This window comes from Lichenostomus cassidix, chromosome 9 (genome assembly GCF_008360975.1).
Source record: "Lichenostomus cassidix isolate B80296 chromosome 9, HeHo_3.0, whole genome shotgun sequence".
In the NCBI taxonomy this organism is placed as follows: domain Eukaryota; kingdom Metazoa; phylum Chordata; class Aves; order Passeriformes; family Meliphagidae; genus Lichenostomus; species Lichenostomus cassidix.
Window position 1 is genome coordinate 10,496,437 of NC_139490.1, and position 22,472 is coordinate 10,518,908.

Below are 22,472 nucleotides of genomic sequence, written 5' to 3' on the forward strand. Positions count from 1 at the left end.
CTGTTTGCAACAGAGTCCTGAAGTGTTGCATCCCCCTGAGGCTGTTCCATGGCCCTGCACCAAAGCTGTTTCACCTGAGGTGTCTGTGGCCCTGCACACCCCAGCAGTGCACAGGGACTGCCACTCCCTCCTGCTCACCAAACTGCCAGAAGCATGTCCAGGGTGTGGAAGTTACAGGTACAGAGTAAGGGAGATGGACAGGCAGCCAAAAGTACACAAACACACACAATCCATGCTCCTCCAGCATGGAGAAAGGGCTGTGCTCTAAGGTCTGAGGAAACCCCAAAGGCACAGGTACCATCATGAAGCAGACCCCAAATTCCTCCATCTCTCCTACTATTTGACTGAAGAAAGACAAAGACAGGCCCAGATGTGTTTAGTTTATTTTCCCTGGGTTTAGACACAGCTCTGGCTAACCACCGCAGCAGCAAACAAACTGTGCCAGCCCCTGCACCTCCCCACAGGAGAATCAGCTGTGGGATCCCTGGGAGGGCTGGGGCTGCAGCGAGGGGCAGCTCTGCAGGATGCACTTGGCAGCAGTTCCTGAGGGATGGCAGCACAGATCCACACAGAAGATGCAGCATTCAGAGCCAAGCCTTGGATGCAGCAGCGTGATGCACTTGGAGGGACAATGAATTGGTGTCAGCTCTCCAAACTGAACAGCTGCCCTCCCCTTCTTCCCCCCAGCTTTTCCTCTGGCTGTGTTGGAAAGCAGGAGAGGGTTAAGCATTTATAGAAGAGGCACTTGAGCAGGGAAGGGTCTCTGAAGGCAGAGAACTGTGGGCAGCTCTTGGGGAGCCAACATGATGAATCTTTCCAGCAGTCTGTGAGGAAGGGGAAACAACTGTGGGAGCAGTGCAGCATGACCAAACCACACCATGGCACTGGAACTCCCTAAGCTGCTTTCCAACAGGGACCTGGCAATTATGACTACAAACTTCAGGTTCTACCAGCAGCAGACTGTGCAGGAAGCTCAAAGGATACAGTGTGAAGCAGATTCCTTCATGTTCCCAGGCCATTAACACGAGAAGGGACTGACCATGAGTGACAGACCCCATTTCAGAATCAGCTGCAAATCACATCCCTTTGTGCCCCTGCACAGCTCATGCCCCTGCTCAGCAGCTGATTTCTGGAAGCTCTGCTCAGAGCTGCCCAAACAGCAACTTTGCATGGCTACAGAGGTATTTCCATTTTGCTACAACTTGGGTTTTCCTTTGTTTTTTTCCCCCAAAAAGCATATTTCAAATGGTGAGGGTTGGTCATTACTCCAGTTTTTGCACTCAAGTTTCCCCTTGTAGGAAGCAGGAGCAGGAAGACTGCTGCATTAGCACACCTGAGACATTTCTTCAGCAGATGCTACAGAGAAGCAGTTATTTTTGGTTGAGAAAGAAAAAATATAGGTTCTCCAAGGGGGTAGAGTGGGCCTGAATGAGTCCTGAGAAGTGCTAGAGAAGAAGAGGGAATGCTGGAAGCAGAGTCTGCCCCACCAGGAGGTGCTGGCACAGGGATGAAGGTTCCAGCAAAAGCTGTGCTAAACACAGAAGAGGCACTCCTGAAACTCCACAATCATATTAACCTGTTAATTTATACAGCATCTCTGTACAAAAATAGAAGGGTTCTAATAAGATTAACAATATTAAATAAATATTTAATAGAAAAAGTCTTTGGCCTAGTTCATAGCTCATCCTTTGGGTTGATGTTCATTTCACTGGGTCCTAGATGCTCCTGGTCCAACATTGCAATCACTTCATCTGCCTGGATTCGTTCCTGCAAGAGGGAAAGGGAAGAAATGGTAAAAGCAGAGCTTCAGTGCTCTCAGCTAATTCAGCGAGGCTCAGGCTGCTGGGAGGACACACAGCAAGGGTTTTACCCCAGAGCCAGCAGTGTAGGTGAGTGGATGGGGGAGAGCCTGGGACTTGATCTGGGAATTTGCTGGGCAAAATGAATCAAATCCCTTTCCATGTCAACACCTGATTCCCTCCTCCCTGCAGGGCTGCAGTGGTTGGGGCAGAGCTGATGTTCTTATCCCACTCCACTAGCAGCCACTGCCACAGCACACCCTCCTCCTGTCCCCTCCACTTGAGGCTGATTTCCAGCTCCCTGGGCAGGGCTGATCTCCTACCATACAGGCACCAAGACTGGAGGAATTTCTGCTAGTGCAAAAAAACTGAGAGACATTGAAGTACATGTCTAAAAATGAGCTTTTTCCCAAACCTCAAAGCTCACCTGCGTCACAAGGCAAAGGCACGAGCATTTTGCACTCTCCCTGCATTTAGTTTTGCTTGGTCTTGTATCTTTTATTCTTACAGACCAGAATTGCCACCAAAGGGAGGCAGGGGCTGGTACAGCAGCTTTTTAAAACACAATCTGGAGGGTGCCTGGCGAAAACCATCACAGCCCAGATCTCCCAAGGCATCTTGGGTGCCCAGACCTGTGGATTTCAGGTTGCCAAAATGCATATGGGGACTTAGCAGCAGGACTTAGCACTGCACTCAGAGCTGTAGATGGCTCTAGAGGAGTTCCCCATCCCTCAGGCTGTTGTTAAAAATGGCCAGCCCAGCCCTTCCACACCCCACTCAGCACCCCAGCCCAGCACTGCACCCCACAGGCTCGGGGCAATGGGTGCCCAGGAGCAGAGCTGGCAGGAAAAACCTGTCCAGGGCCAGGGACGTGGGGTGTGATGGGAGGAAAACAGGTGTACTGGGACTGAAAAATAAGATGGCCCTGGTTCCTGTAGGATGTTGCACTCCCCAGGTCCCTCACAGCCCAATGCAGGGACTCACCAGCTCTCTGTAAAGCGGGTCCAAGGTGAACCAGAGAGCCACGGCGCAGCGCTGGCCCTTGGTGACAGCCTTCACCCCGTGGGGATTCTCACCACCTGACGAGAAGCTGATCATTCTGCCACACTTGGGCTTGATGGAGGCCTGCAGGGAAACAGCAGAGCCAGGCTGGCAAGGAGCAGCATGGCTGGGGCTGGGGTGACCATGCTCCACAGCCTGGGACCTCACTGGGCATCCCTCTGCATCGCCCCAGGACCTGGGGAGCTGCTCTGGGGGATGTGCAGAGCTCTGGGCAGGGCGGGAAAATGTGTGGGGAAAACTGGGAGGTATGAAGTTGCTCCAGCTATGCAGACATCATGCAGAAAGGACATAATGGCATGGAGTCTCTGCAAAATACAGATGAGCACTTAAAGCAAAATGGGGCCATGGCATAACTCCAGAGAGGCTCAGGATGAGCTGGCATGGCTGTCAAACACCTCTTTCTTTCTTCTCTTGGCAAAGTCCACAAGAGGTATCCTGCAGGACCTCAGGAGCAGAAATGCCAACCAAATCAACCCTCAGGTACTTAGGTAGACACAATCTACCCTCCAGCACCTCCAGAGACCCCAGCATGCTGCCCAGACCTCTGTCCAACCACAGAGTGGGTGCCCAGCTTCCCTAATGGCTCCAAACAGAGGTGAGGACTCATGCCTGGGCCACATCCCTCTCAGGGTCTGATGTCCACCACTGTGACCCACTCTGGAACAAGAGACCTGGATCAGGCATTGCATCTCTATGGAGGCACCAGTTCATGTTTGACTACGAGATGGGGTGGCAGCTCAGCAGTCCTCCAGGCAGGGACAACTCCTAGCCATCCCTCTGCCTGCACTAGGGGTGGGGAGAACCCCTGATCCACATGTTTCCTGCTTGGTACAGCCTCTAGGGAGGGAACAGAGTCTGTGCACCTCTGCAGCAGGATTTTGTACAGGCTGTTTGCCAGGTAGGAGCCACAGCCTGCCTGGGGAAGCTCAGAGCCCTGAGAATGGACTGAGGAACAGCTTTTGGCTCACAGCACTGACTCACCGTGACAGTTTTGGCATCCATCTCAGTGAAAATGAACTCGCCGCCTTCAAAATCTGCATTCATGTACAGCAGGGCACTGGAGGAGGAAGCAGGAGACCCCCGTGAGGGGAGCACTGGGGAGATCTCAAAGCTGACCCCCACCTCCTGGACAGACCCCACACTGCTCCACTAAGACATGGGAGGGGACAGCCAGAGGGACAGAAGCCCTTAGGGAGATCCCCTCCCTCCCTTCCCACCTGTAATCCCGAAAGGTGTAGGCAGGAGGCTCCTTCCAGCACTCGTTGGCCTCAGGGTCCAAGAGGCAGTTGTCAGCATGGATGGGATGGCTCAGATCATTCCTTCTCTCCTGCTGGCCTAGGCAGGACCATGTGGAGGAAGGGGGAAGGAGAAGGGGTGGATGAGATGGAAATGCCATGCTCTGTGGGGTCTCATCATGGGATGACCACCCTGACCCCACTTTGGGTAGTGTTCACAGGTGAGAGGAGCAAAGGAATTACTGAGGAGAAAGGGCAACATCTGAGGACTCAGATCTGCACAGCTCTGCCTGTTCCTGACTGCAGGGAAGCGAGATGGAGAGCTGGGGGTGAGGTGGAAAGGAGTAGGGACAGTGACAGGAGGCAAAAGAAGAGGGAAGAGAAAACAGGAATAGTTGCAGACATGAAAATCAAGAGACATCCCAGAAATCAGTTCCTTTGGGACAGCAGTGCCCACCCCTTGCTGCTGTGAGGATGCTGACTTTGCCCAGCCCTTGGCCACCAGTCTAAGCATAAAGTGAACCAGAGTTACCCTGAGCTTGGCAGCCCCACCCATAAACCCTGACCCCCTCCTGTCCCCCTGCTCCACCTCCAGCCCCATTCCTCACCGGAGAGGGCAGTGCGGCACACCAGGTGTGTGTAGGAGAAGTAGAGTGTGGAGTTGAGCAGGAAGTAGGACTGGACAATCCTGCGAGCTTTCTCGCTGATGTCGTAGAACAGCCGAGCACTCTTCAGGGGGACACGGCCCTCGTAGCCATACTGGGCAAGCAAAGGGACAGGAGGGTCAGTGCCATGTGCAGAGTGGGAGGGAGGGCACGGGACAGGAGGATGGAGCTGTACCTTGAGGGCTTTGAGGACAGTGGCTCCTTCAAATCTCTCATTGGGAGTGTGGGGGGAGGTTTTGCCCCTGTAACCATCTCCAGCCAGCATGATCCCCTGGAAGACATAAATACAGATGAGGCTGAACTGGTTCATCAGATGAGAGAGACCTGCAATGGAAGCACACAGCTCCCTCTTCCCCAAATGCCCCAGGGCTGCATCCAACTGAGGGATGTTTAAGCACCCTCAGTCCTTTCCCAGGCTCAGTCAATGGTGAATGAGAAGGTTCAACCAGACCTGTGGATGGATGAACATCCTCTGAGGTTGTATAACATGGGGAAAGCACTCTTTTTGCACAGGCTGTCTGGCAGTGGGTTCAAAGGAACAGCCCAGCATGGAGCAGCAGCTCCTGTGCTGCAGTTATGGGTGTGCTGTGGGGATCAGCATCCACCTGCTCTCCACAGGCACCCTGGCATCAGTTGTGACACTCCAGAGCAAGGCATGAACACAGAAGCTCTCCAGAGGCTGATGCCACATTCAGCTGTCACAAGCCTGATGCAGGGAGAGCATCAGGCCCCCAGCCCAGGGCCACTGCCCACTCACACTGGCCACCCTGTGCAGCTCCCGGCACTGCTCCTCCGAGATGACATTGTCCAGCAGCACTCGCTGGGTGCCATTCAGCTGCTGGGAGTTGTAGACAAACTTCACATCGCTGTAGAGGAGAGGACCCCCTGAGGAGAGACACAAAACCATGTTGCTGAACGAGCCCTGGCCTTGCGGACATCTTGTACAGTGACTGGAGACCAGCTGAAGTCACCCACATGAGCTGACAGGCAAAGAGCTCCACAGCAGAGAGCAGAGTTTGGCCTCCCATCAGTAACACAAGAAACAGAAGCAATGGGAGGGATGAAATCAATAGGAGACAAAATCAATTTGCTGCAGGACCATCAGCATGTTCTACTTTCTCAACAGCTGCCTTGCAAATGCAGGGAGCACAGCCTGAAAACACCAAACCCCAAATGGGACAGAAGGAGACACAGACACAGGCTGACTTGGCTCTCCTGCCCAGCTGTCAACACCATCAAGGCTGGAGGTTCCTATTGCATTTGTGCTGTGTGGATCCTGCTGGCTTGGCATGCAAAGCTGCTCTCTGCAGCTGCCATCAGTGGGTTTTTGTCTTTCACACACAGAAAGCCTCAGGTGGTGCTGAGCTTGCAGCAGGCATTGCTCTCCTCCAAGAACAGGGGCAGGGAGTGGGTGAGCCAGAGCACTCTGAGGACAATCCTCCTCCGCTGAGGCAAAGGCTGTCCCTGCCACCCCTCACATCCTGCCTCTGAGCTGCCTTCCTCTGCCCCCAAGCCTTTTACAATAGGTTTCAATCCATCCCCATCAAATTTGACTGATCAAAAAACCAGAGCAAGGCCCCTAAACCACCATCTTTTGACACCTCTTCCTTGCATCTTCTCCAAGAGAGAAAAGGAAATAAATGGTAACAATAAAAGCCTAAACCAGATGTTCCGCCAGGAGAAATGTGAAATACATCTAAACTGTGGGGGAGAATTATCTGTTGTCACAGAGAGGCAATGAAATAGAGGAAACAGAGCCAAAGAGTTCCTCTCACTATGTGGCATAAGGAAACTTCTCCATGACACCACTTTTAAAATTTTTACTTTTCCTGTCTATTGAGGCACACTGTGTGTTTTTGGAAGGTCTCCTTGGCCTATGGAGGACATGTAACCCCCACAGAGCCCTGTCATTAGCCCACAGCTCTGTTTCTGAAGAGTTAGCTTTCCTGGAAATGGAAAAGATGGGATGTTCCTGATGTTCACTGTGCTGATTTTGCTGCTTGATAACTGCACTTTATTGCAAATGCAGCTGGAGCAGAAACAGGACTCTCAAATCCAAACTGCTGGCATGCTCCAACTCAGGGCTGAGTTCTCCAGCTCAGATGTTGCTCTTCCCCAGCCACAAGCACATGATGGATGAACACAAAAGGCATCACTCACTGTTTCCACCATTTCTTCTGTTCCTCCCAGGGAACTAGAGGGGGTGGCCCTGTGCCACGGCCAGTGAACCCTTGTCCCACACTGACAGGGTGCTCCCACCTGCTTTCCTTGCCTCTGCCTCCTCTAAGCACCAGCAGAGAGAGACCTGCTTCCTGTGTCTGTACTGTGAAAAACACCCCAAAGAAAGTGAGGAATTCCTTGGACTTTTGGGAGTGAAGGAATTGGCAGAAAGGAGGAAGGGGGAAAGGGTAGAAGTACAGAAGAGTACAAAATTAAAATAGACTTTTCTCTTTTGGCCTTTTCTTTTTCCAAGTAAAAAGAAAAAGGAAAAAAGACAACAGAGAAAGGGAGCAGCTGGATGGACAAAGATCCCATTTTCTTTTTAAATGGTTTCAGTTTTCTTTGTAAACAAAAACATTCTGCAAGTAAACCAGAATAAGAGCATAGAAAGAAATAAAAACAGAAAGAAGGACTCTGAAATTACTCAGTTATAGATGCCAAACAGGCCAACAAATATAATTCAACCAGCTCTTGGCTTAAGCAAGATCTTCAGGATCTTCCTGTGGTATTTGCCTATTTTATGTATGGCTAGAGAAGAGACAACAACACTCTGAACACAACACTGAGCAGCTGGACTCAACTTGGGCTGGGGAAAACTATGAGATTCCCCAAAAAGTGCTACCACCCATTGCATTCCAGGGAGGTTTAATTGCCTGCTGCTGTGGAGCTGGCTAGTTAGAGACACAAGACACCTCCTGGCTTGAGACCCTGTTGTTTTGCAGCAAGGACTGTGCTTTGGTGCTTGGCTACAATATTGTTTTTCAAAATTGTTAAGGGGAAAGATCCTGTCTTTAGTAGAAATGTTATGGTATTTTCTGCAGTTGCCGAAAATGTGCTGAAATCAGTTGAAATGTCTGCTGACAGGCTTATAAACAAGTGATTTCATGTGAGCTAAGGCATGAAATCATAAGCCAGTCTGCAAAGAGAAGTAGTTGTTAATATGGTGTGATCCAGCACATTTAGCAAAACAGAACCAGAAGCTTCCAGCATCCATCCTTGTGCAGCCTGGACAACACCTGATTTGTAAAGTACCTGGAGGAAAGATTACTGTTTGCTGGTGTCACTTTCCCCATGGTGAGGAAGATTCAGCCTCCCAGCTCCACATCTCAGGGCTCTGTGCTGAGCAGCTCAGCAGGTGGGAAAAACAACTCCAAGGGCAGAGCAGTGCCCTGGGATCCACAGACCCAGAAATGCTGTGGCAGCACAGAAGACTTCGCTGTCTCTTAAACAAAACTTGAACTCTCTTAAACAGGAGTGTTTTTCATTGCTCAGTGGCCAGCCTTTGCAGTCTGCAGTCTCTAGCAATAGGGAAAAAAAATCTTTGGATTTTGTTGAAACATCTTCACCAGACTTACCCTCCTTCAGCTCTCGATCTGGCTTTGGCATGGGTTTCTTTGTCAGGGACAGCCTGGGCCCATCCTCTGGCTCATTGCTGATACTTGATGGGACACTGAGGAGCAAGAGAGAAGAGGAACATCATGACTTTGGCCACAGGTCTCCAGTTCTTGGACTTGCACTTTTGCACTCTTTGGAAACTAATACATAAAAACCCCAAGCAAATTAGTATTTTGTACAAATGTCACAACCTGAAGCCCTCATCCTGTCGTGTGGCAAACATTGCTTTTCTGGTAATGGGAACAACAGTTCCCACCAGCAAAGCACAGACACCAATAAATCTGACCAGCACCTCATCAATCAAGTTCCCTCCAGACCATTGCTAGCTTTGAGGCACTCAGCTGAAATAAAGTTCTTGTGGGAACAGTAAGGGGCAAAGGGCCCTAATTCAACCATGATGGTGTGCTGGGTGGATGGGCAGTACCCCTGAGTGGCAGGCTGGTTGCCCATCATGAGCACATCCCCTTGATCCCACCGTGGGATGCTGCAGCTGCAGCTCAGCTGGGCTCACTGTGGCTCACCTGTGCTCATCCTGGCGGGCACCGTACCTGTTCCAGTAGTTCTGTGGGAAAAAGAGAGAGGTAAAACTTCTGAATTTAATGCTCCAGCCAAAGCCAGGGTATTGCCTGTTCTGTCTGGCTCCCAGGGACATCAGCCAGCCTCTCTGGATCCACCCCACATAACTTTGGGCAGCAGCCTGAGGTCACCAGATTGAAAAAGTGAACCCAAGCTGGCACAGTGTGATGAGTTCCTAGGAAGCCCAGCTTGCCCAGTCTTCCCTGTCTCACCCCATCACCATGGCAGTGCCTGAGACTCAGACACCACAGCAGAAGAGCTGGACTGGGCTGTGTGTAACTCTCCTTCACCCCAGGAACACCTGCCTCCTTTGCTTTTCCATCCCTATTTTCCTATAGGGAACAAACCAGGCCAAGACCCAGCTCCTGAATCACCTACACAGCACTGGCTTTATAGGACAGGGGAGGGGACGGTTGTTCCTACAGCTGTGAACCCCTAAATGTCCTGGCCTCAGGACACCCAGGCATTACCGGCTCTGTGTAAGCAAATCCCAGACCAGCCGCAGCCACCCGCAAGAGGTGAGACTCCAGCTTGTGGCGCCTCAGCAGCGCCTTTGCTTCCTGAAAAGAGAAGGAAAATGGGAGTAGTTGCACATGGCAAGCTTTTACAAGACAGTGGCACTGCTCTCTGCTTCAGAGGGGTTTGGTTTGCAGACTCCTGTGGGGTGAGGGATGCTTGGAGCAACCCCAGACACAAGGCTGAGCCACTCAGTACATGGCAGAAGGTGTTCAGCAACTGCTTTGGGAAGCCTGAATCCCCAAAACACACATCCATAGCTGGCAGGCACTGCAGAGCAGCTTGGGGAGCCCCCAAATATCTGGGCAAAAGGCTGGCCAGAGAAGCCCCAGCTGCAGAACAGGGACCCTGGCTGGGCTGTGCCTCAGCTCCCCACATGGAGCCCATAGCCTGGCCCTGGGATGCACTCAGAGTGCTTGGATGGGGACCACAAAGCATGGCCAGCTGGAAATTGTCCATCAGAGGGCTTAATTTTGAATGAAAAATTTGTAAACAAAACACTGTGACTCCTCCTAGAAAATTACTTTGCAAAGCAAAAATCAATTCATTTTTAACAGAAAACTTCAAACCACTGTAAACAATTAAATGTTTTTGTCAACTTCAGTTTTTTTCTTAGATTCATTTTGTGAGGAAAAACAACAAATAAAATCACTTATTTTTTTAGTACTTTTACAAATTCACCATGATTTGCCTGGAAGTCAAGGAATTCCCAAAGTAATGGAAAAACCAATTCCTGCCAACACTCTACTTAGGATGCAAGGGGAAGGAGCAGGGCTGTGACGAGATGGGAGAAAATTCTGTATGGTGAGGAAGGCAGCCCCAGGGCCACAGATAAAGGCTGCCCAGACCAGAGAGGAAGCCTGTCCTGCTGGGTGATGGAACACATGCTGTTTGGTTATTTGACCCCAGCCTAACCCTGTGACAGCACAGCTACTCCCTGCAGAACTGGCTGAGCCCTGAACTCCAAGCTAAAAAGCTTGAGAGTAATGTTGAGATCCCAGCCTCCCCTGGGAAAATATTCTCAGCCCTCCCTGAAGAGATGCTGCCCTTTGCTCAGTGCTTCACTGCATTCCTTCTCTGAAGCACTGGACAAGAGAAGGCTTTAATCTGTGGGTCACTGCCCTCCCTGCCCTTGCTCAGGCTCTTCTAAGCTGAAGTCCCCATTTAAAGCAGATCCTGCCCACCAGCTTCACCCCCACACCAGTGACTCTGAAGATGCACCCTGAAAATCACCACCTCAGCATCACCAGCGAGCCCAGCACTGCCACTTCTCTTTGCAAAGTGGTCCCACTGGGGGAAAGCTGCCAAACTGCTTTTATTTCCAGCAGATGCTTTTGTCAAAGCCTCCCACCAGCAGCTCTCAGGTGCCACTCCCTCTCACCTTTCTGGGTTTGATGGTGGCTGGATCCACTGTGCCTTCCAAGAGACCCTCATAATAACCTGCATTCTCCAGGACATCCTCATCGTCCGGGTGGAAGAGCAGGTAGGACTTGGCACACTCCAGGGCTTTTACATAATCACCAACTGGGGGACAACACAACAGGGGTCAGGGGGACACAGGGGGATCACACAGAGCCCAGGAGGGGACTCTGCAGGGAGGGAGGCACAGCCTGAGCTCCCCATCACAGGGCTCTTTTGATTCCACTTTGTCTTAACCACTCCATTTCACCAGCAAGGAGACTGAGGCACAGAGACAAGAGTTTTCTGCCATCATGCACAGATCAGATGGTATCCAAATGGAGTCCAACTAGATTGGGCAGGATGTGGATACTGCCTGGCATCAATCTGCTTCTCATCTGTGCAGCATCTCTCAAGGCCCAGGTGGGTTTTACCCACATTAAACCTCTAACTGGGCAGAGGAATAAAGAAGCCTGTAAACCACACATGAAATGCTTCTGGCTCCTCCTGCTTTCTTCCCATTGTGTTGATGAGTGAAGAATCTTTATGTCTGAGTAGAAATTTTGACCCTCAAAGTCTGCCCTTTTCAGGAAAGAGTTCTTTGCAGAAGCCTGAGAGAGCAGATTTCTGCAGATTTCTATTTTCTTTTATGTAACAGAACATAGTGAAATAGAACATAGACCGACACAATTGGCATTGCTTTTTAGCACTGCTGACTCCTGACATTTTGTCATGCTGCCAGCTCCTGCAACTTTACTGTTAGTCATAAAATATTTGGTAATTAGCAAAAATTGACATCTTGGGATAAGCTTAAGCTAACTCATATATCTATTATATATTAATATAGAAAATGTATCAGTTCATTTCAGAAAATGTGAAACACATAAATCCCTAGAATTTTAATGTCAAAAGGCAAATGAAAGGACCCTAAAAAACCATTACTTATTTAAAGAATAGCAATGTTTAAGCTAAAGACCAGGCTTTTAAAACCTCACTGATGATCTAAAACACCTTCACAAAACTACTTCATGGTTTTTCAGCCAACCTAATTTTGAAAAGACAATTTCCAATGTCCTTTGCTTCCCAACCCTTTCAGACCATGCCTCTGCATCACTGTAGTGCAGACATCAGGGGGAAATAGCTTTACTCCCACATGGAACAATTCAAACTCACACAACATGAACAAAACTCCGCAGGGGCTATGGGGGAGAGCACAAGAGCCTTTACCTCTGTAATAGGCAAACTGCAAGTAGTCGTAGTGGAGGGGAAGGAAATTTTCGATGGGCGAGATCCGACCGGAACGCGTGGCGAGCTCTCGGACACAGTCGTGCCTGCAGGCCAGCACCTGCATGTAGTGATCTGCCAAGGAGAGAGGGAGAAGGTGAGAAGGATGGTGATGGTGCTGAGACAAGGACAGACAGAGGTTAAAACTCCAAGGCTGAACGATGCGCAACTCACACTGCTCTGCTCCAGCAGGTGACAGTGCACCGAGAGAAAGAGCTCAGGCTCCACCCCAGAGCAAATGGAGAGTTGCAGTTAGATTTTTGCCCCCCCGCAGAAACTCCTTCCTCCCTCTGTGAACTGTAGAGGGAGCTTGAGCATCTCTTTTGTGTGGCAGGAGCTGCTGTTTCTGCCCAGGGAGGCTGGCGGCGTGCAGGCACTGCAGGTGGCAGGTAGCATTTCAACCCCAAGAGACAAACCCACAAAGCAAAGCAGAGATATGAGACAAGGTGGCCACATGTGCTGCCACATGAAATCCATGTCCAGACTCCCTTCCTTCAGCTCATCTTTAGTCCTCTCCTTTCCTGCAGCAAGAAAGCTCCTGTGAGGGCACAGGCAGGTTTAGCTAAGAGAGGTTGGTGCACCACCTGTCTGAAAGGTCTGAGGTGCAAATTTGGGAAGCAGAAATCCCCCATGTTTGCTGCTTTTCAAACATGGGGTATCTCTCAGGGAATCACAAGCACATGCTAAACATCTGTCATTAACAAAGTTTCTTAATTGGTGGGAGTCCACAGCATAGGCGTTGTACCAGCTGTACAATTTCAAAGCCAACACTGACATCTGATTCCATTTTGGAGCCTTTGCTGCAATGTACTTACGAATTTGCTTGTTCTGCCTCTGCACACCATTAAAAACCTTAAGAAACAAACACAGGCTTGAAAATAACCATGTGCTCAGCTACCAAAGCATGTCTTAGAGCTGCCATAAAAACCGCCTGAGGAATTTGCAAGGAAATCAAGTGGGAACTCAGAACTGTGCCTATTTGCTCTTGACAGATAGTCTGAGTAGTTATCTGACTTACCATATACACCCAGGGTATTACATTAAGGAAAGCAAGAAGGGAAAGGACATAAATCATACTGCTGTAATTTAAACCTGTTTAAGCATCCTAGATCTGAAATAATCAATTCATCACCGAGAACCACTTCTTTTTCATGGTACTGCCAAAGTGCCCTACAAATAGGCCATACAGACTGAACTCAATTCACTGAAATGTGTCTGTCCCTGGGGGGAAAAGGTGAGAGTGTTTCAACCCCAAGCAGCAGCACAGCAAATCAGTTTGGGATTGAAGAGAAACGAATCCTGAAGAAACCTAAACTCTCTTTTCTTGGCATATTAGTGTTCCCACTCCCTGTTGAAACATCTGGGCCTGAGTGCTTTGGACCAGGGGTGAACTATGGATTATGCTGTCCTGGAAGGAACCACCTAATTCCCTACAGAAAGGCATTTGCATCACATATCTTATTTCACTCCACGTGCCCTCAGTTCCCTGTTGTGTCTAAAATCAGGCCTGATCAGCTGACAGCCCCACTGGTACCACAGCAGCTCTTCCAACATTTCTATTTTCCACAAGGGAAAACAAGGCTGGCAAAGGCAGCTTCCCATCCGGTATGATGGTGGTTTCTCCTCTTGGTTGATTCAATTAGATTTCCTGTCTCAACACAAACAGAATTATGCAAACCCAAAAAGCAGCCTGCATCTGAGTGAAGTATTTTCCACACAAGCAGCAAGATTCCAGGGCTTGATGCGACTCCAAGCCCATAAGCAGATAAATAAGATTTCTGTCACCAAACAAACCTTAATTTATTGCTCTTCCTTCCCTTACGACTAATTAAATGTAATCTCATTTCTACTGAGAATGAACTGTTTTAATCCCCTCTGGCTCGGAGCCACACATGCAAATCTGAAGATTACACAGCAACGTTCAACTCTCTCCAGAGATTTCAGTCAAGATCATAATTAGGTGGGCCTCCACTAATGACAAATCCATCCTTTTGGATGGGGAGAAAATCCATGTTACGAGCCTTTTTGGCAACTTTCCTGGCCACCTGGAGCATGGCCAAGAGGACTCTGCTGCTCTCTTCATATGCTCTCAGAAACAGCAAACATAAACAGAGGCCAGCAATGTCTAGATTCCAGGGAGGTGTGTGAGACTGTGTACAGGGAAACGGAAGCAGTTTATGATAAACCACCTAAACTTCCAGCTCTAGCGGAAAGCTGCAAATGCTCCACACATCTGGAAATGCAATTCTTCTAGCCCAGCTTCTATTCAGGACCAAAATGAAATGTTCTAGCTCACTGTTCTCTGAGTTTGCACTTTCTGGGCTTCCAGGCGCCTCTTGCAGTGTTACTCACCAGCGGCAGAGACAGAAGGGAAGACATTTCACCAAATACACCCAAAGCCCCAACCTCAATAATTAAAAACATTTCAGGGCCATGGGTCAGAACTCTAAAAATGCAAAAAGATCTCACCTGCAATAGCTTCGTAGAGACCAGCCTTGTAATCCAGGTGCTCGTGCTCCTCAAATCTCTGTGGTCCCTCGCACATGATCTGGCAATCCTCATCCTCAGAGTAGTATCCTCGCAAGGCACGCTCCAGGAATTCAATGGCCAGCTCGTACTCCTCCTTGTCATAGTGCCTCACCCCAGCACTGTAGTCCTCCTGCAAAGTAGGCACAAACCATGAGCAGGCTGTGCTGCCTGGAGCTCAGCATCCTGCCCTTGCCACCTGCAGGGGCTTCTCAAAAGAAGGGACAAGGGGGCATGGATAGGACAACCTCCCCAGACACCTACCAGATATAACCCCTTGTACCAAACCATGCTTAAGCCATCAGTGGACTTCTGGACTACTGGAACCTAACAAACCTGCCCAAATGCTCTTTTGAGCTCCTCCATACTTAGGGAATCCTCAATGCCATTCCTAGATTATGCATTATATTTTAAAAATTCTTTTTTTTTTGTTGTTTTTACCCTCCCACCAAACAACAACACTGAATGCCAAGGGAAGAGGTTGGTCCTGACCTAGGAGGATCTTTCTTAGGATGACCCCTAATGAGCATCTCTATTAATTACACCAAACAGCCACTTCTGCTTCCTTGAGTCTTGTGAAACTGGGAAGCTGGGAGTGGCCCTGGCATTTGTCTAGGGTTTTTGCTTTGGGGAGGTGGAAAAAGCTGACACTCTCCTGCCTGTTACCCTGCACCCTCACCAGCACAGCCACCCATGTGCATGTACCCTGCCCAGGTGGAAGAACTCTGCTCAAAAGAAACACACAGGAGCCAAGATCTCTCATGGAAACATCCATCAAAGCTGTCTGCTGGTGTGTTCTGACAGCCATGGATGACCCCAGAGTTCTCTGAAGAGTGGGACCAGGCTGGGGATGTAGCACTCAAACAAAGAGCAGAGTGCCTTGAGAAGCCAGGAGCAGGCTTGCCTTGAGGAAAAAAATACTGAAAAGGAGAGTTTGTTTTGCTGCATTGGTAAGAATCTCCCCATTCATAAATTAATCTCTCTTAGCCTCCAAAGTCTCTTCTCTCCAGACTGTCTGATACTTAAGCTGGGCACCTCTTCAGCTCAGACTCACCATGTGCTGCCTGGCCTCCCAGTCAATCAAGCTGACCTTCCCTGATGTGCTCTTGTAGTTCTCGAGGTCCTGCTGTATCTCCATGTGCTCAGGGTTTGCCATGAAGAAGGTGTGAGCTGCATTTGCTGCCTCCTCCAGCTTGTTCAACTGTAACAACGTAAGAAAGACCAAATGATGTTGGTGATGTAGGAAAATGAACACAGTGGTTTATGCTGCATCCTCTGACATCCTTTTGACACCACTGGACTGGGAAATGATGGGATGACTGAGAAAAACCTGAATGTAGAGCTTAAGGAAAACAGCTGAATTGAGATGAAAGCCCCATATGAGTGAAATGGAAAGAGCTGGAGTTCCTGAGAGCCAGACCAAGTTACTGCAATATGGTCTGTTGGTGATGGGATCCAGCCTGCTTTCCAGGCTGAGCTATGTCCAGGCTGAAGTTTCTGCTTGGAGATGAGGACTTAAGACCATTTATTCAGCTCAGTTGTGTATAGCTGCAAAAGGCCAGACTCTGCTGATAGTGGCAGAGGTATAAAGAGAAGCCTGGTTTTGTATATCAAGTTATTTTGGGTTTAGAGATTTAGAACAGAGACCAGACATTAGTTTCACCCTGGAGAAAGCCTCATAAACAAACAGAACTGTTAGTGCTAAACACATCCATAGCAGCTGCTGGGAGCACGGGGAGCAGAACAGATGTTCAGGTAAAACATCTGCACGAGCTAGCAGGAGAGGAGTCACTGATGCAGCTGCTTCTGAAAGAAAGCAAACCCCACTGAGTACCAGCAAGCTGCAGTCAGGTCCCCAGGACACACCTGCAGCCTGACCCAAGCCTGTCAGCCAGGACCAGGCTAATGCTAGCCCTGGCTAGGCTGTGCCCAAGTGTTCTCCTTGACAGCAAAACTCACACCAAGCCCTGTGCCACTGCTGTGAGCTGCTCCTGAGGCAGTAGAGCCAGCAGGCTCAGGCACATCCATGCTGTGCTGCTGTCACGATATGGCAGCTCAAACCTGCCCAGGCACCCAGAGACAAACCCCACCAGCAGAATGAGAACTGAGACCTGCAGGGAAGCCTGAGCTTCACACCCTGTCACCCTGCAGCAGGGCAGACAGGCTCCAGGGCAGAGCTTGCCCAAGAACACACAGGGATATCCCCAAAAGGAAGGTGAATGCCACAGCATCCCAGCCCACTCCCCAGGTCTGCATGCCAGAGCACAGCTGTGCTGCAGTGCCCCCAGAAACGCAAAAAATTTGCCTTGTGTAAACTTCAGAAGTTTTTAAGGATTATCTCTGTACTGACAACATGTGCAGGGAAGCCAGATTTTACTGCAAAAACAACATCTATTCCAGTCTTTCATTTGGAGTTTTCCAAAGGACACCACTCACCATAATAATCCCTTGGCTTTCCAACAAGCATGAAAAATGACTGTAAGAAATTTTTATCCAGGACAGCACATAAAAAACCAAAATTCCTTCAGTGTAAAAATATTTTTTTTTAAAAAAAGAGACATTCCTATTCAGAAACATATGTTCCATTTTGAAATAGATCATTTCAACATAATCCCACTCTGGAAAAGTTCATTGCAGCTGGACACCATCAGATATGGGATAAAGGACTGACCAGAGCATCTTACAATGGAAATTTTCAGGTCCTGATGACTGTCTGTGGAATGCCACTGCAGCTGGTAATTAAAGAGAGTTAAGATGGAGCAAGAGATTTGCTGAAGATGCTGGAGCTGCTGACCTGATCCAGAGGACTCCTAAGAAGGCACTGTTTGAGCTGCTTAGGGGAATTCCATTCCTCCATCACAGATTTCTATTAATGAACAGCACCCTGTCTGTGCAGACTTAAAAAGGGGCTGAAAGCCTCTCAGCAGGGGAAGTTGGTCCCTCGAGACACAACCTGCAACAGTGTGTTGTGGGATGTTCCTTTTCCCCTTAGTTCTAGCTCCTGCTCAGGAAGCTGTCAAAAACTGTCACAGATCCCAGGATGGGCTTAGTCCTTCTGGATAACATCCACCCCTGTGAAATAGGACAAGCCTGATTTCTAGACAACAGAAAGTCCCTTTCAAACAAGGCTCACACTGTGTCTAATCCTGCTGGCTCTTCAGAGCAGAGATGACCTTTGGAGTTTGCTAAGTGGACTCAAAGCAGAACATTTCAACTCAATGCTTTTCAATTTATCATGTCCCTTACTTGCCTTAGAAACATTCAAGTAATACAAAGAAGCCAACAACTGCTAAGTTTGGGGGAGTTTTTAAGTGGGTGAGTGTATATAAAAGCAAAATTCCTAACTGGTAAGACACGTTCAGAGTCTAGCTCTGAGATTAGTTATGAAACACTCCGGGGAAACTTTTGCCAAAACGCTGAATTCCCAAGGAGCAGGACATTTTGGTGCTTAAAGGTCTGGGCTGGGACTCAGGACACCTGGACTCAGTTCCTGGCCCTGTCACAATCTCACTGTGCAGCCACTGGAAAAAATCAATTTGTTTTCTTTGTGCCTGATTTTCCATTGTTTTAAACTAATAACAATAAAAATAATAGCATTTCTCCCACAGAGTAGTAATTTTGTTTATTTGGATGGCAAGCAACTTGGGGGCCACAAGCATGTGTAAGCACATAACACAAGGAGATTTTGATCTTTGTACAACAAATGCTGAATGAAAATCAACAAGGAAAAAATGACAAATGTAGACTCACAACCTCAGTATGTGCTCTAAGGTCTGCTTGCTCACCCCACTGGAATGAAATCGCTGGACTGTTGCTGCAGCTTTGCACCAAACCCTGTGTATTTCAGCCAGGGAAGACACGTGAAATCAGAGATCAGCACTGAGAGAGCCCTGGGAACAGCCTGCCCTGTCCATTTTGATCTTAACATGCCAACAGCCAGAGCCGAGAAGGGGAAAACACAACACATAAGTGCTGCTGGGTTCTGATGCTGGGAGATGTTTATTTTCCTCACTGAGATTTAGGAGTGGTTCATTTCACAGAAAAATAGGGAAAAAAACATTTTAAGCAACAGAACCTCAGATGAAAGAATTTCAGTAAATTGCAAATGCTCAGTTTCACTCCCGTCTGGGACAGTGCTGGCCTGGGTTTCAGTGGGATTGTGGCTTCCAGCCTGCAGAGGTGGCTTGGATGGGGAAGGCTGCTGTAACTGGAGCACTGTGCAGGAACAAACACAGGCTGGATGAAGGACCTTGAGTGAGCATCTTGGGCATCACTAGACAACTGAACTCAATTCTGATAACCATTGAGAAAATCCTTTACGGAGCCTCCATGGGTTGCATGGTGACACATAGCATAACACTAACAGGCCTTTAATAGCTCATTGTCATTCTGGTACCTGTCAAGGTATGTTTAAACCAGCAAACTCCATGCTGAGCAATCTGATTTGTACCTGTGATGCCACAGTCAGCAACCTGCTGGGCTTAAGAAACGAATTGTCTCACTGAAACGTCTGACTTGCTGCTTGACTTTGCCCCCACTTGGGCTGCTAAGTCCCCCAAAGAGAAACAGAGAGGATTCACCTCATCCCAACACGGACCCAGAACACCCCAGGCTGGCTCAGCTCCATGTGCAGGCACAGGCTCTGGATTCACACTTGCCTTCACTGCCTGCAGACAAATGAATCCTGACCAAAGCCCCTCTCGTGCCAGATGCTCGGCAAGCTGGCACAAACCCCTGGCTCCTTCCCTGGGGGAGAGGCCTCCCAGCAGTGCCATGCCTTCAGCTACAGTGACCCAAAACTTGCAGTCCTTTAAGTTTGCTCTCTGGGGCTTGGCAGTGGGGACAAGCAAGTGGAACAGGCAGGGTGCCAGGTCTGTGAGATGAGCACTGCACAGCTTTACAGTCAGTCCATGCAGCCAGGGCTGCCCTCCCACCCCCTCTTTGCTCGTGTTGAACACTGACACACTGTAGCTTATGGGGAGGTGCAGCTGCAGCCAGAGCAACTACAGGTATTCAGCTGCTCCCAACTAACCCTGAGCTTTTCATGGCAAAAGCAAGGATGAAAGAGGTGCAAAAGTCAGAAGATTTTAGAGACAATGTAGGCAAAGCAATAGGGATTCTGACTGCCTGAGCCAAGGGGCCAAAGGAACGATATAACCAAGACCTCAGACAATTTTTCATAATGAGTTCTGATTGCCTTGAACATATCAGATATTGGCAGCTGACATGCACTCTGTGTCAGACTGTCCTGATCCAACCTGCTTCTGTATCAAGGTATCTTCATCGCATATAATATAGTTTGATTTAAAGCTTTTCTTTTTGCGGGGAAGAGAACAAGGTTTATAGATTGGAAAATATGTCAGATCCCTCAGCATTTCTTGCCATGCCAGGACTGGACCTACCTGCACATAACTTCAGTTAATTGCAGAGTGCATGAGCTTGGAGCTCATGAGGAAAAATTTCAAACCATTCAGCTGACCTAGAAACCAAAGTCTCCAATGTTACAGACAATCCCTGGTTTGCTGAACAGATAATGTTTTTCTAAACTTTTCCATAGCTCCACTGCTGCTGTGTTGTATTGAAGGCTTAGTGCACTGGGCTCTGCAGAGGAAGGAGGCTCTGGAGTCTGCAAGCACAACAAGGGAAATAAAAGGTTCAGTGTCATGAAGGATTAATCTCGTTGTGTCTGTGCAGAGCTTACTGCCCAGGCGAGTAGGAGCAAGTAGCAGTGAGATGCCTATAAATAGCATGTGACCTCGCCTCAACTATTTTATTATTACAAATAAGAAGGAAGAAATTCACCAGAGCAGTTAATCAGAAGATTTTTGCTCTGCTGATGGGTCACACATTCACAGAACGATGTTTGAGCAGTTTGCAGCCCCCCATGGCACCCACTGGCCCCACAGAACCACCAAACTCAGAGAGCAAGGCAAGCACACGGCAGGAAGGGACCTTAGTCAAGTGCAGGGAATAAGTGCCAAGACCCCAAGGTGAGAGGAGCCTCTGAGTTCAGTACCACACCATCCCCTGCTCTCCAAACCTTTTACCAGTTCCTTGTCTTCCAACTCAAGATAAACAGGGCTGCTCCTATCCCTGCAACAGCTGTGACAGGGGGCAATAATGATGCATTCCTGCAGGCTCCACACACATCTTTTCAGAGGTCTTTTTTATTTCCAAAATGAAGACAACCTACATCCTGCTTTGGACCATTCCTCTTAGACCACCCCAGCTTGTTGTGTGCTGCTGCCTACCAAGCACTCTGGTAGACCCAAATCCAAAGCAGAACAAATTTGGAGAACTGGCACAGGGAAAATCTTTCATGAGAAAGGAAATTTAGAAAGGGTTTGGGGTTTTTTAGTATTTTCAGCACACAAACATATGTGGATTGGTAGGTACATGGTCAAAAGAGATGACTAGATGATAAATTAGTCTCCAGAAAGTGGGAGATACTCGGAAATTTAAAACAAAACTGAACACACCACTTCAATATTCTTAATAGAAAAAAAATTATTTCAATTAATCAAGACAGAAATCATATTTTTTAATGAATCTCTCACTTGAGCTATGCTGGCATTATTTTAGATAAGGGTAAATGAGTCCATGCTGAGCAGACTGACTGGATAACCCTGTCTGAAAAGACCATTTTGCATTGAGAAAGCAAATTAGCTTAACCCTTACATTCTCCCTTCTTTCCCTCTCTGACATGCTCCTCCTGAACTGTTCCCAGGCATGTAAGAATGAAGATTTCCACACATTTCTGGCTGTGCATTATATGCTTCAGTGCACACTTGTGTAACAAATCCTGCACAAGGAGCAGGGCATTACTCACAGCAAAACCACTTCCCAGTGGGAAGGACCCTTCCCATATAAATCTCCAACACACTGAAGCACTGCAGGATCCATCTGCAGAGCAAGCAGTGGGAAATGTGTTTGTGTTTACTGAACCTTCGATCTGAGTGATTGTGAAACACACTCTGAGCCATATTTTGCCCTGTGTAGACACTCAATTCTGTCTAACATACTCTGAGAGCAGCTGTGTGAAACAGAATTTTCAGTGAGGAAAAGGTGGGATGTATTCAGCCCTCAGGAATGTGTGCAGATGGTTCCCCATGAAGCTCTTACACCCCAGAGTTTTCCTGGGTCAGGTAATTAACCACTGCCCTCAGAGATGAGTAGCTTGGGAGAAGAAAACACAGACTAATGGCAACAAGCAGTGCTTGGTACTAAAAGGTGGACAGGATAAAACCAACCAGGCTTTCTGCATCAGAATCTTTTGTTGCATGTCCTTCCTCCTGTTGGTATAACATCCCTCTGGCAGCCTGAGCTGGTGCTCACCTGGAAAAGTATCAAAGATTAGCCCAGGCATTTTAAGCTAATGAAATTGAGCAGCTGGGAACAAACAGGATGTGACTGTCCTCTCCCCAGGGACCACTAGCACTCCTGTAGGCCACTGCCTGTTAGACAAATAATGAGCTTTCATCTGATATACTGACTAATAACAGAGAGGCAGGCAGTCCCCAGAGTCATGGAAATACCTGCAAGAAGAAAGGTGAATTTTACTGAACCCACTGACAAGGAGTGAGGGAGCCCTTTCCTGGCAGGGGAGGAGGATCACGTATTTTAGGGGAAAACCAGAACAAAACAAGCTTAGCAGGCACTTAAAAGGAGCTCTGTAGTTAAGATATTAATTTTCTCCTGCACCCTGCCTCCCTGGACATTGCAGCTAATCAAACTGCACTGATTGATAACTGGGTCAGACTCCTAACCCAGCTGTCTCCACTCTGGTATCTCTATGG

The 22,472-nt window shown here is 48.5% G+C and overlaps 1 protein-coding gene across 2 annotated transcripts in view; it reads right to left on the reverse strand.

Annotated features, from left to right (window-relative positions):
• Positions 1 to 366: 366 nt before the first annotated feature.
• P3H2 (prolyl 3-hydroxylase 2) overlaps positions 367 to 22,472 on the reverse strand; it is a 62,895-nt gene continuing 40,789 nt past the window's right edge. The window contains exons 2-15 of one of the 2 annotated variants that reach the window (XM_085069389.1): positions 15,731 to 15,877; positions 14,620 to 14,809; positions 12,094 to 12,225; positions 10,850 to 10,992; positions 9,423 to 9,512; positions 8,898 to 8,938; positions 8,337 to 8,431; positions 5,519 to 5,646; positions 4,937 to 5,032; positions 4,705 to 4,855; positions 4,079 to 4,196; positions 3,843 to 3,918; positions 2,784 to 2,924; positions 367 to 1,767 (exon numbers count right to left, since the gene is read on the reverse strand). In XM_085069389.1, the coding sequence (XP_084925515.1) occupies positions 1,675 to 1,767; positions 2,784 to 2,924; positions 3,843 to 3,918; positions 4,079 to 4,196; positions 4,705 to 4,855; positions 4,937 to 5,032; positions 5,519 to 5,646; positions 8,337 to 8,431; positions 8,898 to 8,938; positions 9,423 to 9,512; positions 10,850 to 10,992; positions 12,094 to 12,225; positions 14,620 to 14,809; positions 15,731 to 15,877 (1,641 nt within the window). In that variant the 3' untranslated portion in view covers positions 367 to 1,674. The other variant, XM_085069390.1, reaches the window with a different exon arrangement.